At 46.9% G+C, this 20,326-nt stretch overlaps 1 protein-coding gene across 2 annotated transcripts; it reads right to left on the bottom strand.

Annotated features, from left to right (window-relative positions):
* Positions 1-1,535: 1,535 nt before the first annotated feature.
* Srd5a3 (steroid 5 alpha-reductase 3) lies at positions 1,536-16,766 on the bottom strand. Of its 2 annotated transcripts, XM_006535162.1 has the most exons (7): positions 16,491-16,582; positions 16,056-16,170; positions 9,211-9,353; positions 7,801-7,836; positions 7,089-7,286; positions 3,381-3,515; positions 1,560-2,516 (listed from the first exon to the last, which is right to left on the bottom strand). In XM_006535162.1, exons 2-7 carry the CDS (start codon positions 16,073-16,075, stop codon positions 2,257-2,259), a joined length of 792 nt encoding a protein of 263 aa, XP_006535225.1. In that variant the 5' UTR covers positions 16,076-16,170; positions 16,491-16,582; the 3' UTR covers positions 1,560-2,256. The 2 variants fall into 2 exon arrangements, with proteins under 2 accessions (NP_065636.2, XP_006535225.1); NM_020611.4 differs by lacking the exon at positions 16,056-16,170 and having other exon boundaries at positions 1,536-2,516; positions 16,491-16,766.
* Positions 16,767-20,326: the final 3,560 nt, after the last annotated feature.

The raw sequence follows: 20,326 nt of genomic DNA, 5'->3' as shown, positions 1-20,326 counted from the left end.
GTAAAGCTTCATCCTAAAGCAACACACAACTTCCCTTTAGACTCTTTATTTAAAATCATGCCTGCCATTTGTATGGGAGTTAAGACCAAACTGCCACACAATATCCCTCCATCTCTTATGCTGGAAGCATTTTGTGCCTGAGGCCTAGTCCCAAAGATAGCAAATCCTAAATGATAAATGGTAAACCAAGATTTAAACCTTTTTTGTTTGTTTTTTGTTTGTTTGTTTTTTGGTTTTTCGAGACAGGGTTTCTCTGTATAGCCCTGGATGTCCTGGAACTCACTTTGTAGACCAGGCTGGCCTCGAACTCAGAAATCTGCCTGCCTCTGGCTCATGAAGCACAAGGTGCTAAAGAGGAGGTGAAGCAACTGGATGTTTTGAGGGGAGTTAGCAGATTCCATCCTGAAGAGAAGCTCATTAAACTCAGGAAAGAAACAATTCAGTGGCTTCAGGAATTTCCCAGAACTGAGTAGATTCACTAGGCTCCTCCTCCTCTGAAACACATAACGTGCCAAGCTGCTGAGAGACACTCAGACAAGCGAGGCTGACTGGAAGAAGCAGAGACCAGCTGAGCTACCTGGAGAGGACACCATCTGACCTGTTCAGCTGCCTGCAGGCTGTGCAGTGTGCTCTGGGTTCCCAGCTCTGTGAGCTGTCACCCATGCCGGGGTGGGCCTTGGTGAGGCAGGTGTCTTTGAGTCATTTCTGCTCCTGTAAGGAACCCCTCCTCCCATACTTCTGTCAGTAACTTGAAAAAACCTGATTAGCTCATCAAGTTAGATTTTGGTGGTACCCTTATTCCAGTGTATCATAGATTTCCTATCCAAGGCTAGGTTTGGTGGACATGCCTTTAACCCCAACATTTGGGATGTCTTACTCAGTAGGGTGTATGATATCTGTATTAACTGAGCAAGATGGAGGTTAGAGACACAGGCAGAGTGTGCAGGATACAAGAAGTGCTGGCTTCAGTCCACAGCACTGGACTGCACATACCGGCAATTCCAGCACTTGGGAGATTGAGACAGAAGGGTCCAAAGTGGAAGATCACCCTCTGATACATAATGACTTCAAGGCAGCCTGGCCTACATGAGACCCTGACTCAAGAGAAAAAGACAAAACAAATGAACAAGCAAACCAACCAACCAACCAACCAACCAACCAACCAACCAACCAACCAAAACCCCAAGTACCTTAGCTAGTAAGCAGTAAGCTCAAGTTTTTTCTCCTAGTGCCAGCAGCTGAATTCAGAGCCTCATCGACTTTAGGCAAGCCTTGAGGGTCCAACTACATCCCAGCCTAGAAATATTCCACTGTAGGAATGTGGAGGCTTTCCTGTTGCCGGGAAAATGGTATTTTCTTTCTTGCTTCAGTCTTTCACCCTATGCCTCTGCTTCCCATTGACCTGACTGGACACTTCCTTTAACATAAGCTACCTAAGGGATAGCTTTATTCCTTGCTATCCTTTGGACTTTCCCCACAGTTGAAACAGACCCAGGCATATGTAAACACTGTAAGGATAGAGAGAGACTGCTTCCTTCCATGTTACCCAGTCCAGGGCGTGCTGTATGCATACGTATAAAAATATTTTATTTCTCGATGTTTTCAGTACAAACATCAAAAAGAGAATTCCATCAAAGAAGTTTCTAAACTTATTATTAGGTTGGTTGCAGGGCAAGTGAGGGAGTGGGGCTATAACGGGAGATATCGGTGAGAAAAGGAAGAATGTTAACTCACTCCAACAAACTCTTTACTCCCTGGAACCACCGGTCTGATACTGTACATTCATATTATTTTCAGAGTTTCCTGTTTTTATTGGCATGTGACATTTATTAAAAACCTATGATCTCCCACAGCACTCAGTGCAGTTAACTGTTCCCACAGCTAGAGAGAGAGAGAGAGAGAGAGAGAGAGAGAGAGATAGAGAGAGAGAGAGAGAGAGAGAGACTGACTCAAGCATGCATGTATCCATGCACAGCTGTTTATACTGGTTAGTGCGGCCAGAAAGCAGTTTGGAGACACCCGTTTACTTGTTATCAGTTAGCTCTGTAAAGCTTGGCAGAAAGCCGATCCTGCAAGCCTAGGTCTGCTGGAATGTGTTCTCCAGGAATAACGCCTCGCTCGGTGAACACTGCTCGGCTGGCTCTGAAGTAGAACAAGGACCGTCAAACATTCCCGCAGAAAGTGTACTTTGGTCTCTGTCTCAGTGCCTCTAGGAATGGAATCTGTCACCTGGCTTTCTTCACCATAAAGCCCGCTTTAAAACAAAAATGGGAGGAACGCTTTCCTATGCTTTGGGTAGGAGACAAATGTGCTTCTGTAGAACTTGTGGTTGAAGAATGCGGACAAGGCTTGGCTGGAGAAGACATACGTCACCACCAGCCACCAGGTTAAGTTGTGGAGCCCAAAGGTGACAGCCATGGAGATGTAGATCATCAGCTCTGCTAGGTAGTTAGCTGAAGACACGTACTCGAACCAGTCTCCAAAGGGGATCCGGTGCTGGCAGTGGATGACCACACCTGAAACGGAAGGGCGATCACTTGTTACCGCTCCACTTCTAAGATCGCTGACAGAACCTCTACCGAGTATCTAATCCTGTCAACCCCCACTGCCCATCAATTGTAGCCAGGCAGGAGTGTTGCATGGCTTCAATTCTAGCAGTTGGGAGGGAGGCACACGCAGAAGGATCTCTCTGAGCTCTGAGGTCAGCCTGGTCTACCTAGTGAGTTCCAGGACAGCCAGGGCTACACTAGAATGACCTCCATCTCAAAGCAAAAACAGCAATGAGAAAAAAACCAACCAACCAACCAACCAAATAAAAACAAAACCAAAAATCAAATCGAAAAACCTAAAAAGCCCTCTGCTTGGGTTTCCCACCATTTCTCACAAGCACACTGCGTAACTTTACATAAACTGCTGAATCTCCCTGTGCCTCTGTTTCCTCACCCATACCCACGGAGAGTCAGCCCAGGCTAACTCAGAAGCCAAGTTTCTTTCCCTCAGCTGGGGTCACAGGACTCCATACACAAATGAGTTTTCCATCAAGTACATGTGTGCGGCGCCGTCCCCAGATCTGCCACCTCACTTTACAGCAGAGGATTGTGATTCAGGATGGTGTTTGTCAAAAGCGGGTATCTGGCTGGGCGGTGGTGGCGCACGCCTTTAATCCCAGCACTTGGGAGGCAGAGGCAGTGGATTTCTGAGTTCAAGGCCAGCCTGGTCTACAAAGTGAGTTCCAGGATAGCCAGGGCTATACAGAGAAACACTGTCTCGGAAAAAAAAAAAAAAAAGGGAGTATCTGGTATCGACAAGGGAAGGAAGGGATAGAGGAAGCAGCCCCTGAAGGCGAGAGGCCATTTGAGAAGCCCCGGAAGTCACCTCACCTTTTTTGTTTCTCCTGAGGTTGCTGAGGATGACGTGGCATTTATACTGATGGGCGGATGACCAGAAGAACATCACCATGCCCAGGATGTGGAACCACCGGGCTTGTATCAGTAGATTCTTCCCCAGAACATACACTACGGGAGTACGAGTTCTGTTAGCCAGTGCCACAGAGTTGCAGCGGTCAAAGAATTACATCACCATATTACCCTTGCCCAATGGCCTCCGGACAGCTAGAGCAGCTTCCCAGTCTCCGAAGCTCTGGTGGTCCCAGGCAGAGACCGTACTGACATCTTCCCTCAAACATTCTGCAAGCGCTTCTGGAGCAAACTCAGTCCACCCCCGGGTGACTTACGGTGGGGTCAGATTGCTTTGTGCATCTACGGCTGAGTCTTCTTGCTCACTTTTTCCCATCCAGAAAAAAATTCTCTAAAGAAACATCTCCCTGAGCTGCCACCCAGAGCCCGGCCAGGGAGATCCTCAATACAGAAAGCTGAGCTAACCCAGGCATGGTGGGTACATGCCTGTCAGCCTAGCACTTGGGAAGCTGAGGCAAGAGGATCACGAGTTCAAGGCCAGCCAAGTACATAGGAGTTCAAGGACAATTTGAACTACAAACCTGGGAGGGAGGAGGGAGGAGGGAGATGGAGAAGAAAGCATGCATACACTGCCCAGTTCTGGCTAGTAGAGAGATTTTCTGAGGTAAAGGGTAACTGGTCTCTCATAAAGAGAAGAGCAACACAACAAGGCCCTTTCTGGATCAGAGAGAACCCAGTCTGAGACGCTGTTCCCAAAGCAGCAGCTCCTGTAGCGAGGCCTTCCCTTTGATGTGGCACCAAGGAAGGAACGGAGACTGCAGAAGGACTCCCAGAGCAAGTCACTGGCACGAGAACAGCAAACAGAATCCTTACCATCATTAGCAGAACTGACTTCCTCGTCTTAACTGAAGAGATAAACACTGTCCACTGAACATCGGCCATAGCCAGGGGCCCTCAAGCTGAGGCAAAGCCCTAAAAAGCTGTTTGAGGTAACAGCACTGAGGGTCGTGGAGGCTAGTTAATGGCTGACAAGGATCCACCAAACTCACCTGTGGTGATTTCAGTTCCAAACTCGCCTCTTCTGGGCCACAGACACTCCTTTCTCTTACATAAGGGCCCTGTAAGATTGGTCTGCGCCCTTGACCACCGACACGGGTTCTGAGGCCAGACAAACCCAGTGGAGTGGACCCAGGCCCACAGACACTCAAACCTACAGGATTCCTACCAGATCCTACAGATGGCAAAGACAGCTTTCCCCACTGTGGAGGTGAGTTTTGATTTGCCTTTTTTGAGATCGGGCCTTGCTTTGTAGTCCTTGCTGGCCTGGAATACAGTACCTGGACAAAGCTAGCTTTGAACTTGAAGTGGTCCTCTTGCCTTTCTACCCTATGCACTGAGAGTATAGCTGTGAGCAACCTAACACCCCTGGCTGGCATACACACCCGCTGCGAGGCACTCTCCACTTAAACAACCCCCTCCCTCTTCGTGAAGCTGCTTCTTGTCTGCAGTGTTTGGTCTCAACGCTAAGCGGGAGTAACCAATACAGTCATTCTGCCCCAGTGACTCCAGGTGACCCCATGAGCAAAATGAAATGGAAGCAGTTTTATAGTGCTTAGGAAGATATTTTTGTGTGTTCCTCAGCTGCCTTTTTTGACTGTGGGAAGCCACATGTGCCATTGCAGAGTGGCACTGACTACTGCTGGCCACCATGCATAAGTTTGGACAAACAACCAATGTGTACATATGCAGTAAAGTTTTTTGCAAAGACACTGCCTGGCCCGGGCATGATAATGAGGCTTTGAGAGTATAACCAATCAGATGTGAGACATGCAAATGAGGTATGATAATGAGGCTCTGTGAGGTACAGAGAGAGAGAGTAGCCAATCAGATGAGGAGCATGCAAATGAGGCGTAGTGCATAACCAATCCGGGTGTGAGACACGCCTCTCCTAGGCCTATATAAGCAGCACCAGTTCTGGGCTCAGGGTCTCTTCGCCTCTGCAATCAAGCTCTCCCAATAAACGTGTGCAGAAGGATCCTGTTGCAGCGTCGTTACTGCTGGCCAGTCTGGCGCGTGCAAGATTTGACCATTTTTTTTCTTTTTTTATGAGGCAGAATGTAGAAGCTGGGCTCCAGCCACAGAAATAAATTCAGAAAAGTGATGTAAGGCCAACAGAAGCTGACAGAGAGAAAACTAATGGGCAACCAAGGAATCTGGAAAGTTCTCTGGCCAAATAACCCCAGATGATGGCTGTGCATCTGAACACCCAGGGGAGACCTGGGCGGGAAGCCTGATTTGATGAGTGATTACTATGGATTTTACGTGAGAGCTGTTCTCCGGAGGTTCAGGGATTTGAACCCTTAGGCTCCAGTTGGTGAGACTGTGGAGGTTTAGGAGGTGCAGCCTTGGAGGGAGCACAGCAGGTGAGCCTGGGACTATACAGCCTCTCCCTACTTGCAGTTTTCTCATTCTGCTTCCTAAACCTGGCTGAGACGTGAGCTCTCAGCTCCCTGCTCCTGGTGGTTCGCTGCCACGCCTAGCCTACCTGCTGGGATCGACTCTCAGCCCTCTGTCACTGTGAGCCAAGTTAAGGTCCTCCTTCTGGAAGCCATCTTGGTCATAGTGTTTTATCACAGCATCCAGAAAGTATCCAATACAATGAAATCTGGAGGGATTAGAAGAGCAGCTGCCTGAATAGCTGGAACGAATAACTAATTCACAAGTTGACGGGCTACCTGGTCAATAAGCCTACCTTTCAAATAATTCTTACAGCCCCGGGAAGTGTATTATAGCAACAGGGCAGACTTTAAGGAGCACTCTGAGACTGAAATCAAACCCAAAAAAAAAAAAAAAAAAAAAAAAAGGCTCAGTCACTGGTAGTTGGAAATACAGATCTTCATCTTAACTTATGATATAGGACATGGAAAAAAGGGTCCCAGAAGATCTGGGCTGAAAGCCCAAGGCTTCAAGATCAAGCTAGCCTCAGCACCAAAACAATCATTCCAATCACCAAAGAGGAGAAGAACTCTGTGTCATATGTACATATCGTCTTATGAAACCGAGAGTCAGACAGCGGTGTGCAGGTCCGTGTAAAACACCAACCAACCTCACTTCCTTCTCACACACAAACGTTTGCTTCCCTCTTCCTGGCTAGAGAGCACTTGGAAACCTTAAGGCAATCTCCATTTAGCACAACACTCGGTTTTCCTCTTCCCTCAGGCTGCCCCACATGAAGAAGGGCTTTGTCGAGAAGGCAGCCATCCCAAGAAAGAAAGTCAAGAGAACAGTTTGCATTCCTTCTTCAAATCCAAGCTACTTACCTCAAGCACCTCTGTCTCCTGGTCTGGGATTTAATCCCACAGAGTGACTTCTAGACAACGGGGCTGTGGGGAGGCCTCTTCCTTTGGTGGCCCTTTCTTCGGAGGCTCCCACCTGCTGTTCAGATCTCAGCTCTCCTTCCACCTCCCACAGTTTAACTTCATTCCTTAAACGGCCCCAGGAATGATTTGTACTGTCCTATTGTCACTGAAGGATCTGCTACGGATCCTAGGTGCTGTTCCTAGGTTTTAGTGGTCACGATGGTTAAGTATCTACCTGTTGACATGATGACTTTAGAACCTACTGCCAGGGCCACTTATGATGACTTTAGAACCTACTGGCAGGGCCACTTACCATTCTTATCATCCATGGGCACTTGGCTCAGTACAGTCAGGCCAACAAGCACATAGTAGACAAGCCCGAAACAGTACTGCACAACGTGAATGGCTGCATTAGAGAAGACACTGACGTAGAAGCACTCAAAGAGTCTCCGAAGGCTGTGGACCCAGAGGAACACCAAGACCAAGAAGGCAGACAGAGCCAGCTCAGCCGCTGCAATGCAGGAGAGAAGGGGACATGGTCAGTCTCAGTCTCTCCTCCAGGATCGGGTCAAGGGTTGAGTTTACTCACTGTGCAACCTAAGACCAGAGTCAAAGGGCTACAGAGACCATTTAAACTAAAGCTTCCTCCTTCAAAGTGTGAGGACACAGGCTGAATGAGTCACGTGGTAAATTAGTGGCAGGGTGCTGGGGAGGGGGACAGCACTCATCTCTGATGCCCTCATTTAAAAGCCTTCTGGGGTACATGGGCATCACCATGAAGGCTCGAGGTGCTCAGGGCTCAGAGTCCGTGGGTCTTTAGTTCCTGAACCGACTCCTGAATGTAGTCGGTCAGGGACAGACTCATAGTAATGTTGGATCAGTCCTATCTGGTGGGACCACATCAAGGGAGAGACAGAGGCAGGCATCAAGCAGGTGAATATTCCTTTCCAGATTTAAATAAAATAAAATAAAATAAAATAAAATAAAATAAAGGACAGGTTGGAGTTGAATAGTGAAGCACTTACCTGGCATCCGAGAAGCCTTGGACTCCATCTCCAGGGCTGCCAAAGGAAAAGCAAAGGAGAAATGACACGCTTGCAGAGAGAGAGGGCCCCATGATCCACCTTCCTAAAGGCCTGTCATTACATGCTCCAAGAACATAGGAGAAAAAGCTCGTTCTTAAAATATCATAAACGCTAGTCCCTGTTCTTAAAAAAGAGTAACACAAGCCAGGTGGTGGTAGGGCACGCCTTTAATCCCAGCACTTGGAAGGCAGAGGCAGGTGGATTTCTGAGTTCGAGGCCAGCCTGGTCTACATCGTGAGTTCCAGGACAGCCAGGGCTACACAGAGAAACCCTGTCTCGAAAAACAAAAAAACCAAAACAACAACAACAACAACAAAAAAGAGTAACACAGTCAGGCACTGCAAGGACATAGCCCAGTGAATTCTTATTCCCAGGTCTCACTGGGACCCAGGTGAAGAACCTGACCAGCAATCCCTTAGTGTTTCTTTCTAAGTATGACCCTGCCCCAAGGTCAAGGACTCCACTCCAAAGTCTATCAGTATAGAGTCACTTGCTCTTTGTATTTTAAGTAAATGAAAACCCAGTTTTCAATTCTTTATGAACATGTTAAAACAAATAATAAGAACTCCTCAAATCTAATCTAAATACATAAACATGGCAAGCAACAAAGAGACACATGCATAAACACAGCAAGCAACAAAGAGACACATGCATAAACACGGCAAGCAACAAGAGCATGCACACATTAGGACCCCCAGCGCCTTCCACAGAGCCCTTACCACTGCTACTCAGTTTCATTGTTTAGCAGAAGACTCACAATACAACATTTCTCTTTTTGAACTACTAATTTATTTACTCTCTTGAAAGCATGTGGGGTGTGTGTGTGTGTGTGTGTGGTATAGGTCAAGGACAGCTTGCAGGAGTCGGTTTCCACAACATGGGTCTTGCACATGCACCTTAAATCACCACATCTGGTGGGAACAACTTTACCCATGATCCATCTCACCAGTCCCCAAACCTTTCTAAAAGTTTACCAAAAAGTGATTTTTTTAAAGTCAAATTTCTCTGAGCCCTAAGACTTGATTCCAGCTGTGGCTGGATAAATGATAAATAAACGTGTCTATGCAAACCTGAGGTTTTTCCAAAGCTTCCCCTGCTCGTGTGAGACCATCTTCATAAGATTATCACGCACTGATAATATCAGAAGGAGGACAGCCAGTCCCGCGTTCAGCACAGGTTTGCGAGACAGCCAACCAGTGCCTGACCCCTGGGCTTGGCTAAGGCTCACTGAGGACTGGGGACCAACTAACCAGGCAAACTCTGTCCGCCCTCACTTACCAGGCCCTGCAGAGGGACATGATTGGTGAGAACACGAACAGGAACCAGGAATAGGCTAGGGAGCCAAATTACCTTGGAACTGTGTGGCCCCAAGAGTTCTGAGCAGAGCACTAAGCCAGTTTGGAAAAGGTGCTCCCAGGAACAACGACTGAGAAAGTAGCCAGAGCAGGGAGCCATTCCACACAACTGAGATGACGTAGAAGTGAGAAAAGTACCTGCAGAAGGAGGAAGAGTTAGGCAGCAGCCAGCTACAACCTCTCCAAGTCCCCGGACCCGCCCCCTCCACCCACATCCCAGAGCAGAGTTTCAGTTGTAAAGAGAACCTGAATTCTACAGGTGGGACTAGTTCGAAAGGTACCTCCAAGTCACAAGACCCATTAAACTGGAGTAGAAAAGGGATCAGTTAACAATCTGTTTCTGGGTAACAAGAATGGTCCCTGAATTCTCACAAGGCGCTGAAGAACTAAATCGTGCTAATATCAGTGAGATCTGCGAAAGTCCGTTAGATCCCAAACTGGATCATAGTAATTGAACCTGGTCCTTTGAAACAGCAGCGAATGCTCTTAACTGCTAAACCATCTTTGCGGTCTCATACACCTCACTTAAAAAATTTAAATTTATCATTCATACGCGTGTGCGCACGCACTATTGCAGATGACCCAAGTTCGATTTCCAGCACGCATGTCAGGGAGCTCTGCCTGCACCTTCAGCTAAACTAGCTGGTCATTAGTTCCCACGCTCCCTAGCACTGGAATTATAGGTGATGTACTATGTCTGGCTTTTATGAGTGCGCTAGGGATCGAACTCAGCTTCTCTCGCTTATGTGGCAGGCCATTTACGACTTGATCCATTTTCTTCCTCCTCAAGCCTTCCAAATTAATTTGAACTCATGACCTCTGGAAGAGCAGTCAGTACTCTTAACCGCTTAGCCATCTCACCAGCCCCTTAATTTTTTTATAATGCGAAAAAAATTGCAACAATAACGCTAGGTGGCAACGCCTTATGATTCTATGTCTCCAACAACTAAGACCATGAACCTATTTTATATAAATCATTTACAAAGCAAATAAACATAATGGCACAAAACCAATGAAATGAATGTAAAAGGTGCAGCTGCTTTGCTAAAACAAAATCACTCACCATGCCAGGAGCACCACTGGGGTACTACTATGTGGTGGCCAACTCCAGCAACCCTCTCTGCTGTGCTGTAATGGGGACACACCCACTGTGATGGTTCATAGGTATGGCCCCTGGAGACTCATGTGTTTGAATGCTTAGCACATAGGGAGTGGTACTACTAGGAGGTGTGGCCTTGTTGGAGTGGGTGTGGTCTTGATAGAGGAAGTGTGTCACTGTGCAGGGATGTGCTTTGAGCTCTCCTATGCTCAAGCATTGTGATACAGTGACATTGTACACACAGTCTCTCCTTGCTGCTTGCGGATCAATATGTATAACTCTTGCTCCAGCACCATGTCTGCCTGCTGCTGTTTCCTGCCATGATGATAATGGACTAAGCCTGTGAAACTATAAGCCAGCCCCAGTGGACATGATTTCTCCTTACAGCAATAAAAGCCTAAGACAGCCATCTTTTTACTCAGGTATGGGGGAATTCTAATTCGAATGCTTGCATACCTCCCCAGCTCCCTCACAGGTTCTTCTGAGCTCTACCCTCCTATGCCTCTCCTATCTGAAACACCTAGGATTTTTGCAAATACACTGACAGAGAACTTGAAGGGTGAGACCCAAGTCTAAACACAGAACATACTTATATCACTAATACCTTATATACCTGATATGCTAAAGGTGACCTTATATAAATGTTACTGTTTAATGTATCTGCCGTTTGACCATCACCAATCTCATGAAGGTAGGTGTAAAAGATTTTCTACATGGGGCACTATGTCCACACGCAAGAGTTTGGATGTCAAAGCGTTTCATATTTTTTGAGTTAGAGATGCTCAGTTTGGATTTTTTCTCCTCTATTCAAATCAATTCAGGTAATTACGTGACCTCCCCTGGTCTTTCATACACTAACAATAATCTCCTTTTCTTCTTTTCACTTTGCCTTGAGACAATCAAAGATGACTGGGCGCCAAAGAGAATTAAACATCAGCTCAGAAGCCTTTCCACGTGGGCCAGAACATGCCTGTAAAGGAAGTCATGCCTGCACCCATGGCCAGAATCCCAGTTTGACAAACTCTGCCCTGATCCCATCATCCTGCTCCAGCCCACTCTGTGCCCAGCTGCAGCTGGCAAATCCTGCCAGAATTATCCACCCACCCGACTGTTCAGAAACCACGTAAAGAAAGGCCTCATTTCCTCAACAGCTTGTGCATCACAGCCATTTGCCACCATAGCTCCTAGAGTCAGCTCTGTTCCAGGTCATCCTTAAAACATACTGTCCGGAGCTTAGCCCAAGTGCGGGCTGAACACTCTGGCCATGCAAGGTTAAGACGCTTTTCACTGTATGCTTTGCAGGTTTTGGGGAGAAGGAAGGGCTGGGTACTTGATCTATTTTTTCTTTCATAAGTATTGAGGTCCAACTTAAAGTGGGTTAGGCCAAGTTCTAGGAGCCTGAACTTGAAGGATGTAAACAGACCTGGTCTAAGTCTTAATGGGAGACCCGTTTAGTGGAGTAAGTAATGTTTTCAGGCATCTATTGTAATATTTGACAAGGGACCAGAGTAGTAGGGATGTCATTATGGATCAGTGATTTGGTGGCTTTTCTGGAAGGGACATCTGTACAGAATATGCAAACCTTGCATGCTTCCTTAAAATGCTTCTTTAATAAACTTTATTATTGCTGGGCGGTGGTGGCACACGTCTTTAATCCCAGCACTTGGGGGGCAGAGACAGGCGGATTTCTGAGTTCGAGGCCAGCCTGGTCTACAAAGTGAGTTCCAGGACAGCCAGGGCTATACAAAAGAGAAACCCTGTCTTGAAAAACAAACAAACAAAAACCAAACAAATAAATAAATAAACTTTATTATTAAAAAACAAACAAACAAAAAAGAACCTTGAGGGGGCTGGAGAGATGGCTCAATGGTTAAGAGCACTGACTGCTTTTCCAGAGGTCCTGAGTTCAATTCCCAGCAACCACATGGTGGCTCATGACCATCTGTAATTGGATCTGATGTCAACCTCTGGTGTGTCTGAAGACAGCTACTCATATAAACAAAATAAATAAATCTTAAAAACAAAAACCCAACCTTGCAAATAAATAAAAACATCACACACTAAAATTAGCTAAACCAAGGTCTATTCAATTGAGTAATACCCTTCTATATTGTTAGCATGGGCATTCAGAATGGAGCTGTGAAGTTGTACATTAGATTTTACACTTTCAGTATCTAATATATTTTATGTACTTATCTGCCACCAAATAACTAAAAAATTAATGGTAGAATTAGGAAAACAATTAGTTCTATATCCTCCTTTAACAACTGGTATTCTATATCCAGTTCTTTCCTGCCCCTTACATTTAGCCTTTTTCCTTCTCCTTTCTTCATGGTATAATGTAGCCACATGTATATGTGTTCACACATACATGGATCATTGGCTAGGGTCTGCATATGAGAGAGAACATTTAATTTATTTTTTTGTGAGGTTGTGTGACTTCACTTACTTAATAGCATACATCTTAAGCCTAAGCATTCCACATGAAGTTAAAATTTTGCAGGAAAATGGATGGACTATGAAAATGAGTGTACACTATTAAGTGAGGTGCCTTTCACACTGTCCAAGCAGAGGAAAAGACTACAAGGGCCCTGGGGGTGTGTGTGTTCTGGGTGTGCTCCCTCTGTGGCTTCCTTGTGGTTGTGTAACATAACCAGGAAGAGGGGACAGAGGACACAGAGCCCTATAAGGGTGCTGGCTTTTGTACTAGGGAATCCCTCTAGGCTTACCAAAAATAAAGCATTTTTTAAAAGTTTTCAGTTTCAAAAGATCCATCTGAATATTTTGAGATGGGCTGGGGAGATGGCCGAGCAGCCGTTAAAACACTTGCTGCTCTTCCAAAAGGCCAAGGTTCAATTCCTAGCACTATAGTGGCTCACAACCATCAAACCCATCTACTTCCGAGGGATAGGGATCCCCGTTCTCGCCTCCAGGGGCACCAGGCATGCACATGATGCCCAGACATATATGCAGGCAAAACATTCCTAAGCAAAAAATAATGAGCATCTATCTATCTGCTGATGACATGGAGGCTGTTTAGTTGTGACATAAAGGACATAGCCTGGGAAGCAGGGGAAGAGGCATGGTTATGAAATGTCATCTTCACAACAATACCATAGTTTGCTTTCTTCTCGTGGCACATGGAAAACTACTGGTTTCTTATCCAAGGGCACAGCAGTGGCTACAGTTGGCTCTAGGTGCAGCTAGAATGACTGGTGTTTACATCACACTGTTGCTCCCTTGCCTTCAGACGAGGCTTGCCTGAGCGTCTTTTCCTAGCCCTGCATCACACACAGCCAATTTATGTGAAACCTACAGGCAGGTGAATCAGTTGTTTCAAATGAACTGCTAAGCTATGCCTTACATACGGCGCTACTTCTCCCACGCCAGCTTTACTTTAAACACACATCACTGTTTTTCAGTCTCACATTCTGTTCTGCTGTCTGAACGTCTTAACACAGGAAACACTTTCTGGTCTTTATAGGAGGTCCTATGTCTTGCTTTGTCTTACTTGTCTTTTTTTTTTTTTCCGGAGACAGGGTTTCTCTGTGTAGCCCTGGCTGTCCTGGAACTCACTTTGTAGACCAGGCTGGCCTCAAACTCAGAAATCCGCCTGCCTCTGCCTTCCAAGTGCTGGGATTAAAGGCGTGCGCCATCACAGCCCGGCCTTGCTTGTCTTTATAAAGACTTAAAATGCACATCTCAAATCCTCACTGCCTTCTGGCTAAGACATGCTCCTCCTTCTGTTCCTCCGTTTTCCTCCTTCTGTAACTTGCTTCCTAGAAATGCCGTTTTCCAAGTCCTGAGAGTAGGACACAGCTATCTTTATGACTATACATGGTGTGGGTACTCCTTTGACCAACAACTACTTGGGTGTTTGTTATGGGCTATGGCTGAACGCAGGGAGGAAAAAGGACTCTTGGCAGATGCAGAATTATCATTTTAAGTAAGGCAGGTATGGAAGGCCTTACTGAAGATACTGTATCTGAGCTTTTACCATGAGCCCGGTGAGGGGGACAAGCAAACACCCTGAAAACTTAGACAAACAAGCAAGCCAACAATAGATCCCATGCTGGAGAATAGGAAACAACATTCCAGGAACTGACTTAGGTTTTATTCTTGCTTCCTTAGGAGAAATAATTACCAGCGAAAGGACCTAAATACTACCCTATGTGCAGAAACGGGGTTCTGCGCTGCCTGTTTGTAAGTGTGGAAGTCACCAACTTAATTTTTATTTTCATTCCTGGCGATGTCATTACATTTTGCAAAAGGAGAAACTATTCAAAAATGTTTAAGTCGGAAGCACTTTAGCTAAGGTTACCAAATACTATAAAATCTGGATTAGCCGAGATGTTACAAAGTGTCTCCCGCCAGGGTAATCCACTGCCATTGGACTTTTCAGACAGGACTCAGGTCTGCAAGGTGGAAGAGCTTGCCTGGCACCCTGGAGGTCAGGAGTTCGGCATCTTACACCGACAGGCAGGCTGCAAGGGCTAGCCGCCACACTCACTGTACAACCAGCCTGAATTTGTGAACACATGGATGAAAATGTTGAAGATGGCAGGTCCCTCCCAGGTCTGTCATGAGGATCAAGGGGAGAAAGGCTTTCAAGTCCTTAGCATGTGACATACGAGCAACTCCGCTGTGGTAGTGCTCTCTAACTCAATTATTATAATTTCCCCATTATGAATGTGCTAAGCACAATGCCATGGGAGGTCCTCTGGAAATAGGGAAATGAAAACTTGTCAACTCCAGTTATCCCCTTTTCATATAAAAGGGGGGGGGGGGGCAGCCATTACAAAGGACAATGTTTTGATGCAAATATTCCCGTTTTGGTTGTTTTGTTTTGTTTTTAAACCTTTGTCTCAATTAAAAATGCCTTTCCTTATAGGCCTGGATTTGTTGGACCTTCTCCAGTATTGAAGGAAAAACAAACAAACAAAAACCAACTCAATTTAGGGAAAAACAATAGGCCCTGTCACCTCGGAGCACCTGAACACCTTGGGAAGTTCTGCTCTGAGTTCTGGAAGAAGGAAAGAATAATTATTTCACAATACTGTTAAGAATTAGAAGAAGCCCAGAGTACCAAGTGTTACCGGGATGAATACAGGGAAGGCCCACCTCTTTCTTGGCTGTCACACAAAGGCAGACTTGAGTGTAGCAGCTGAGGAGTCCCATCCAGAGAGACTGAGTATAAGTGATTTTTAAGTGTGCTTTGAACTCTGGGGACACTAGAACCTCTCTCAAAAGTCAGAAAATAAATTGCTATATAGCATAAGGGATATAGGCCAATCAAACCCGAGGATAAGAGGACGGTAGGATGGTCTTAAAATTGGGCCTCTAAGGAAGAGTTCTTCCGGGTCTTAATCTCTTTACCATTCATTCTTCACAATGACATGGTACTCTGCTCTCACACTAACCCCCTGAAAGACCCCCTCCAACAGTCAGGACATAGCTGGGGCCAGTTGATAGCCCCACCGCCATCTGCAGAGGTGGGCAACGGCTACAGATTTCTAAAGCAATCTAGATGAATCCGTCAGAACCCATCACATTCCTTCCAATTCAATTCTAAATGCAAATGCGTGATGAATTTCATAAAAAAAAATGACACAGCTTTATTATCTAGAATACTGTGTTAAGATGACTTCTCCATCTACATACTGAATTCATCGTGGAGTTAAAAAAAAAAAAAAAAGAAAGAAAGAAAGAAAAGGAAAGGAAAGCCATGTGGCGGGTCTCACATATTCTCAGCGGAGTCCATATGTACCCCGGAAGATTTTAGTATTTCACAACTTGGTTACTGAGCCTTCCGGGATGGGTTGGGGCAGGGCATACTGGGCTAGTTTGCCAGAGCACCTGTGGAGATGCAGGTTAGTGATGTCTGCACAGCCCCAGGGGAGCACACTCTGGACTTCTTTCTTGACTGTGACAGATCGGGCTGAGAACTGCGGAAATCGAGGAAGAACTTGCCTCCAAGTCCATGAATTTCCACGACCTCAAGTTCTGGGGAGGGGAAGCGGAAAACTGGGGGTAAAGAAGTCAGGGCGGCTCCCTGGGGGCCGGGCCAACTTGAGATGCTCTGTCATTTCCGGGGACGGCTCGGGGACAGCCCCTGGCTCACGTGCCTGCGCCGCCTCTGTTGCCCCCTGCCGGGCGCGCCCCGCCACCGACGTTACCTCTTGGGGACATCGAAGGCCCTGCAGACGGCGGGGCGCCGCGAGCCGGACTGCTTGGTCTTCCCGTAGCGGAGCAGGTCCTGGAAGAGCGCGCAGCTCGGCAGCAGCCTGGCGGGCGCCAGCTGCAGCAGCAGCGCGAACAGGAAGGCGGCGGCCAGCGCCAGCCACAGCGTCCGCAGGGGGTTCAGGGCCGAGAGCTCAAACCCGGCCCACCCAGCCATAGCCCGGGAGCCGGCTACAGATGCGCGCCGCCGCGCCGCCCTCCTTCTCTCACCCCCTCCCTCCCTCCCGCCTCGGCGGCGCGCTTGGCGGTGACGCGGCTCCTGGGCGGGACGCGCGGCCCCGCCCCTGGCTAGGCGCTCAGGAGCTGGGTTGTGCTCCTGCTCACCTGGTTTGAGCAGGCTGCGCTTTAGACTTGTACTGCCTCTAATCTAATTCCGAGATGCAACTCCAACTTGAAGTTCTGCAGGAGCATGCGAGACCACGTGCTACAGTCCAAGTCTTGTAGAGATACGTTACACCTATTTATTAAGTGGAGTGGAGCTATGCCAAGAGGTGTGGGTGGGAGCCCAAGACAGCTTGGGGGGAATTGGTTCTCTCCTTCCACCATGTGGCGCTTCGGGGATCCTATTCTAGAGGTCAGGTTCTCACCAGCCTGTGTAAGTTTCTATAAACTTTGACTGCGGGATTACTGCTGCGAAAAAGTGTGAAGAGAAATTTTGGTTGAAGTACAGGCTGAATTCTTGGCTGGGTCCCTAGAGGGGGCCCCCAGGAGTCAAGATGCGAAGGATCTTAATACCACGCTGGTCTACCAGAAGCACCAGATTCATTAGCATACTCCAGATGGGGATCGCTGTAAATTCAGGGATGACCTCTGGAAAGACCTCGGTGAGGGAATTCTACACTTTGTCAACTGTAGGCTGGAGCTGCTCCGGCAAACTCTGGATTTTGGAGTGGAAAAGCAGAGTAATGCCCTCAATGGACCTACGTTTTTCACCCATCTGCTCCATGGACAAAGTGTTTAACTAGCTGTGTCTGCTGCCTTTATGGCTAGGAATGAAAAGATTTGGAAGACCTTTATGCACTCATTGGCTCGAGTCCATGGGGCAGTGGGGGTGAGGGGGAAGGCAAGGTATGAGACAGCAAATCTCCAAAAACCTCCCTCCACGGATCTGGCTCAGATGCTGTCTTTCAGGCATCAGTGGAAAACACCATCACGTGTTAGATGAAGGCCTGGTTCCCTGTTGACAGCTGCTTAGTGGTATTTCAGGCTATCGGGTCCTTGAGTAATGCAGGCTACTCAGAAAGGAGGAAGCAAATGGGATCCAATTGTGTACCCCTATAATACAAGTCTTTATCACAGCCTTGCTTTCAACAGAAAAATGACTACACCCCTAAATCTGCCTTGATGCGTTTAGCCAAATTATGGTACACTCCCATTTTCTCTCTTAAAAAAAAAAAAGAAAAGATTACAGAGTGGGGGAAAAAAAGAATACTTTTATTTATAGATTGTATGTGTGTGTGTATGTGTGACTGGCCCATCCATGTCAATAATCATTAATAATATAGTTAAGCTTCCTCTCCTCAGTTATATAACTCTGGCCTGTGTCAAGTTGACAAAACTAACAAAAGCAACCAGGACATTCGAGTTCCTGCTCCAGCCTCCTGCTATCGTGCCTCCCCTGACAACACGGGCCCTTCCTCTGGAACTGTGAGCCAACACGTTCTTCTGTAAGTTGTTCTTGATCATTGTTTTGTATCACAGCAACAACAAAAAGATATTGTTACTAATACAGAGTCTCAGCAAGAGCAGTATTTATCTTAGCAATTGAGCCATCTCCCCGCCTCCCACTAACACCGTATCAGCAGAATGCCATGTGGCTGTTGGTAGGTAACTATGGAGACTGAGCACACAGAAAGCAGTCAATGAAACCGTTGTGTGACAACGCTTTCCCCGGGGAGACATACACACATCTACTGACCCCAGATAGGAAGCTCCTGATGGACACACACTGATGCCACCACAGTCTGAGTCCGTGAACTAAGAAGTTTTCTGGGGTTGTTAGGCTGGAAACCCTGCTCATCCCCTGCCCAAGCTAGGAAACAGGTCTGCCTTCCTCCCCCTGAGCCCACTCACATGGAGGAAACTCCAAACTCTCATGTCATCCCTCCTCTGAGAGGACCCCAATCACTCCATTTTAGAACAGGCAGCCATGTTAGGCCTTAAGCCTCAGTTTCCCAAGGAAGCAGGCAAGGCTTCTCAGAAAAACCCCAGACAATGGGCCACCAATCAGCAACTGCCCTGACATCCGGCTAAGGGAGACAGTCAGCCCCAGGACTGAGACAGTTCCTGGAATTTATCTAAGGCCTGACAAAAGTGGCAAAACAAATACAGCAACCAATAAAAAAGGTAACTGCTGCTTACCTAGCCAATCATATTTAAAATGACCTAACCATCCCTAGAATTATCCTATCTGCACTTAGAAGAAGCTTGCATGCTCTCCCCGGGGGTCTCCATTGTGTATAATGGCTGATCAATGAATGCTGTTTGTTTCCAAAGAATAAACACTCTTTGCTTTTTCATACTACTTAACTTTGGGGGTTTTCCTTTAGCAACTCTTGGACCCTTACACTTCATATTCCTGTTTCCAGCACCCCACTCAAGAATGCCTGCCCAGGGGCTCACTTTTTGACCATGTGTGATGGTTTATATGTGCTAGGCCTAGGGAGTAGCACTATTAGAAGGTGTGGCCCTATTAGAGTAGGTGTGTCACTATGGGTGTGGGCTTTAATACCCATGACCTAGCTGCCTGGAAGCCAGTATCCGCTAGCAGCCTTCAGGTAAAGATGTAGAACTTTCAGCTCCTCCATGCCTTTCTGAATGCTGCCATGCTCCTGCCTGGATGAAAATGGGCTGAACCTCTGAACCTGAAAGCCAGCCCCAATTAAATGTTGTCCTTTATAAGACTTGCCTTGGTCATAGTGTCTGTTTACAGCCGTAAAACCTTAAATGAGCCATCATGTATGGACACAATCCCAGCTCCTAGCTGACACACCATTACTCCTCACCTAAGCCCTATAAAACCCTCTGGCTTTAGTCTGAGTGATATGTGACAGGTGATATCTCCACCTGTGAGATCGGTGAGCCCACCTGAATGCTGCCTCCTAATAAACCTGCCTTTAACTACTTTCATCTGATCTAATCTGGCCTATATCTGAATCACGGAGAGAGAAAAACACCTATCAGTTACTTACAGAAATATGGGTTTCAGAGGTTCAGTCTATTATCATCATGGTAGGAAGCATGGCAGCATCCAGGCAGACACTGTGCTGGAGAGGGAGCTGAGAGTTCTACGTCTTGATCTGAAGGCAGCAGAAAGAGAACCTGTGCACTACACTGGGAGTGGCTTGAGTGTAAGAGACCTCAAAGGTCACCCCCACAGTGACTCATTACCTCCAAAAAGGCCACACCTCCTAATAGTGCCACTCCCTATGGACCAAGCATACAAACACGTAAATCTATGGAAGCTATACCTATTTAAACCACCACAATGGGTAAGGGGCTACTCATGAGATCAAAAAAAAAAAAAAAAAAAAAAGACTCAAAGACAGCTGCATCACCAAAGTACACTCCAGCATAGGGGCAGCTCACGCAGCTGTGAGCTTGAACTTGGAGCACACTGAAGAGCCTGCAGGCAGCTCCACACGTTGGAGAGTGTCCAAAGGCCTTAACAGTTTCTAAACCTTTTGTAGGGGGCTGTGATGGTTTCTTCGTCTTCCATGCAGCTGCTGCCAGGGTTATCTTTGCAGTTCTTCTTCTCAGAGAGTCTTTAAGC

This window comes from Mus musculus, chromosome 5 (assembly GCF_000001635.26).
Source record: "Mus musculus strain C57BL/6J chromosome 5, GRCm38.p6 C57BL/6J".
Classification (NCBI taxonomy): domain Eukaryota; kingdom Metazoa; phylum Chordata; class Mammalia; order Rodentia; family Muridae; genus Mus; species Mus musculus.
This window is presented reverse-complemented; position numbering and strand designations above follow the sequence as displayed.

What these genes read in the sequence shown, in the direction of transcription:
- Srd5a3 (NM_020611.4), bottom strand. Translation starts at nt 16,711, where the DNA reads ATGGCTGGGTGGGCCGGGTTTGAGCTCTCGGCCCTGAACCCCCTGCGG. An exon ending in CAAGGCTTCTCGGATGCCAG is followed by an intron (nt 7,287 to 7,800) that starts GTAAGTGCTTCA and finishes CCTGCATTGCAG; the next exon opens with CGGCTGAGCTGGCTCTGTCT. An exon ending in GCCCATGGATGATAAGAATG is followed by an intron (nt 3,516 to 7,088) that starts GTAAGTGGCCCT and finishes GTACTCCCGTAG; the next exon opens with TGTATGTTCTGGGGAAGAAT.